The sequence below is a fragment of the Chinchilla lanigera genome, unplaced genomic scaffold (genome assembly GCF_000276665.1).
Source record: "Chinchilla lanigera isolate Chin_1 unplaced genomic scaffold, ChiLan1.0 scaffold00046, whole genome shotgun sequence".
NCBI classification, from domain to species: domain Eukaryota; kingdom Metazoa; phylum Chordata; class Mammalia; order Rodentia; family Chinchillidae; genus Chinchilla; species Chinchilla lanigera.
Window position 1 is genome coordinate 3191219 of NW_004955447.1, and position 2776 is coordinate 3193994.

General features: G+C 39.2%; 1 protein-coding gene across 1 annotated transcript in view; it reads left to right on the top strand.

Moving 5' to 3' along the window:
• The first annotated feature begins 966 nt into the window (after positions 1-966).
• Positions 967-2776, top strand: part of LOC106149477 (UDP-glucuronosyltransferase 2A3-like) — a 15749-nt gene continuing 13939 nt past the window's right edge. The window contains exon 1 of the mRNA XM_013518474.1: positions 967-1704. Coding sequence (XP_013373928.1) covers positions 981-1704 — 724 coding nt within the window. The 5' untranslated portion in view covers positions 967-980. The remainder of the gene's footprint in view (positions 1705-2776) is intronic.

Genomic DNA, 2776 nt, shown 5'->3' on the forward strand with positions numbered 1-2776 from the left:
CCTAGCAAGAGAGCTAGGATGGTAGAAATAGCTTGAGCTCTAGGTCCAAGGTCTGAGAGATGGGTGTTCCCCACCAAGTGATCTCAGTAAAGGACTTGAGACCCTCCCTGAGAGAAACCTTTTGGTCTCTCCATCTCCTGGGTTTAGGTGCCAGATGTAAACAAAGAAGCAAGGCAGAGACCACTGCACAGGCTCTGGGGAAAGCAGCAGGGCTACAGTGTGGTACCTAGGTGCAGGCAGACAAAGGCTAGTAAGGCCAATTGTAGGGAACAAAGGGACATTAGAGAGAGAAAGAGGACAGGGACATCAGGCAGGAAGGAGTTAGTAAGCATCAGTGGTCAGAGCTCTCAGGCTGTCCTGCATCTCCCTGGGCACATTCCTTGAGACAACCAGTATAAATTTTGGGTGTCTCCAGATGGCTGAGGACCGGCAAGATTTCCTGCCCTGCCCATCTCTTTTATGACATCCTGTGTTTGACAAGGACGGGTGCTGAGCTGCGTTTCTGCTGAGAACAATGGCCCTACTCACAATCAGGTTGCATACTGGGAGAGTCAGGGCCAATTTGAGAGTTGTGCCAATCATTTAGAGGAGAATATAACCAATTTGAAAGCAAACCTTGTGTTTATTTTCCACATAGATGTACCAGGGTTTTACTGTATTTACTTAAAATAGTTTCACATTTATATTCAGAAAATATTAATTTAAATATCAGCTTTTCCCTATCATAACATTGAAAATTCTGCTATGAGTACACAACACCCATTCTTTACCTATATCTAAGTGGTTTCCATTGCTTGAACAAGAGACATACAGGAGCGCTTCCAATCAGTAATGTTGGCAAAGTGCCCTACACGTGCATCCTTTCCTATCTCTAAAGGTTAATGTTTAATTGTATTAGCCCCTTCACCCTGTAATCTAAACTGCCACTTCACCCTCACACACACTGGGCCTGTCCAGAGCAGTGTGCTGAGGACGCCAGCATGGTGCCCGGGAAGTGGGCTTGTGCGGTCCTGCTGCTGCAGCTCTGCTGTGCTGGCTGTGGATCCTGTGGGAAGGTGCTGGTGAGGCCTTTTGAAATGAGCCACTGGCTCAACTTGAAGACTCTTCTTGAGGAACTTGTGAAAAGAGGACATGAGGTGACAGTTCTGACTCCTTCACACAGTTTTTTCATTGACTACAGCAAGCCTTCTGCTTTTCATTTTGAAGTGATCCCTGTACCAACTGACAAAAATGTTTCTGAGAATACAATAAATGAGTTTATCGAACTAGCTGTGAATGTCATGCCAACACTGTCACTCTGGCAATCAGGAAGACTACTGCAAAAATTCTTTCTTCAAGCATCTGAAGATTTGAAACTTCTGTGTACAAGTACAGTCTACAACCAGTTGCTCATGAAGAAGCTCCGGGAATCCAAGTATGATGTGTTGATTACAGACCCTGTGATACCCTGTGGGGAACTGGTGGCTGAGATGCTTGGGATCCCTTTTGTGAACACGCTAAGGTTCTTCATGGGCTACACCATAGAGAAATACTGTGGGCAGCTTCCAGCTCCACCTTCCTATGTGCCTGTTCCCATGGGAGGACTCACAAGCAGAATGACTTTTATGGAAAGGGTGAAAAATCTAGTGCTTTCGTTTTTGTTTGACTTCTGGTTCCAGCAGTATGACTTTCAGGTTTGGGATCAGTTTTACAGTGAAGCATTAGGTAAGAAACTCGGAATTTTATGTTAAGCTATTTTTCAATGTCACCTAGGAAGTTGAAGAAAAGCCTAGAGAAACGGAAGAGAAATGTTTTCAAAACTTTTATGTTCTTATAAAACTATAAGTGAGAGTAAGAACTACTTATTAACCTAATTGGGAAGCAAATACAGGGATTCTTTTTTATGTATGTGCTTTTTATATAATCTTTAAATGCTGTTGTAAGAGTCCTTTCCACTTCATTATTGTTTTTAAAGGTAAACCAAAAAAATCACAAAAAATACTGTTTAATCTAATTAAAGATATCATTCTTGTCAGATATAAAACAGTAAATCTTTCTAATACAGTGAGATTTCTTTCTCAGAACAAGCAGATAAAATCGTTTATTACATAAAATATTTAATGTGAGTTGAATGAGTAAGAAAATTGTGCTACATTACAGGAGTAAACTGACATGAACTCTCTTGAGTACGATATTATGTTTATGATATAATTTACATGATATGTACTTCTGCACATGTCAAAAATTCGCTGATTACTAGTATCCAATTAATGAAATTTTCCCCTCAGTTAAGACTGTTCCTTGTCTAGCTTTTGGATTTGCTAGGTATCAAAACATGATTAGATGGATAGAAAGATAGTGAGGTAGACTGAGAACCTAGCTCTCTTGCCCTTTTTTGTTTGGATAAATTTTTTTCTTATTTAACTTCAGTAGTGTAAAATACATTTGAACTAACATGTCATTAATTCGTTCCTTTGACTTTCCTCATGCTGATGACATTTTTCACTGTGTTTTAAGAGGAAAGCTTTAAGTATTTAAGTTGTTGTCTCTTTGTCAGTGTCAGAGAGCTGTCTCCTGGTGCTAAATTACTATTAGGAGTTAACATCACCCACAGATAGTGAATATAGTTGTTGCATAAAACAATTGTAAATTTTTTTCTCTTTTTCCAAATTAATACGGTAGGTAATATTTAAATTTTAGAAATTAATTATTTTATTCTTACAGGAGATATACTTTGATTATATTATATGCAATATTATATATTCAGGTAATTAATCACTTTTTGGGTTATGGCGTC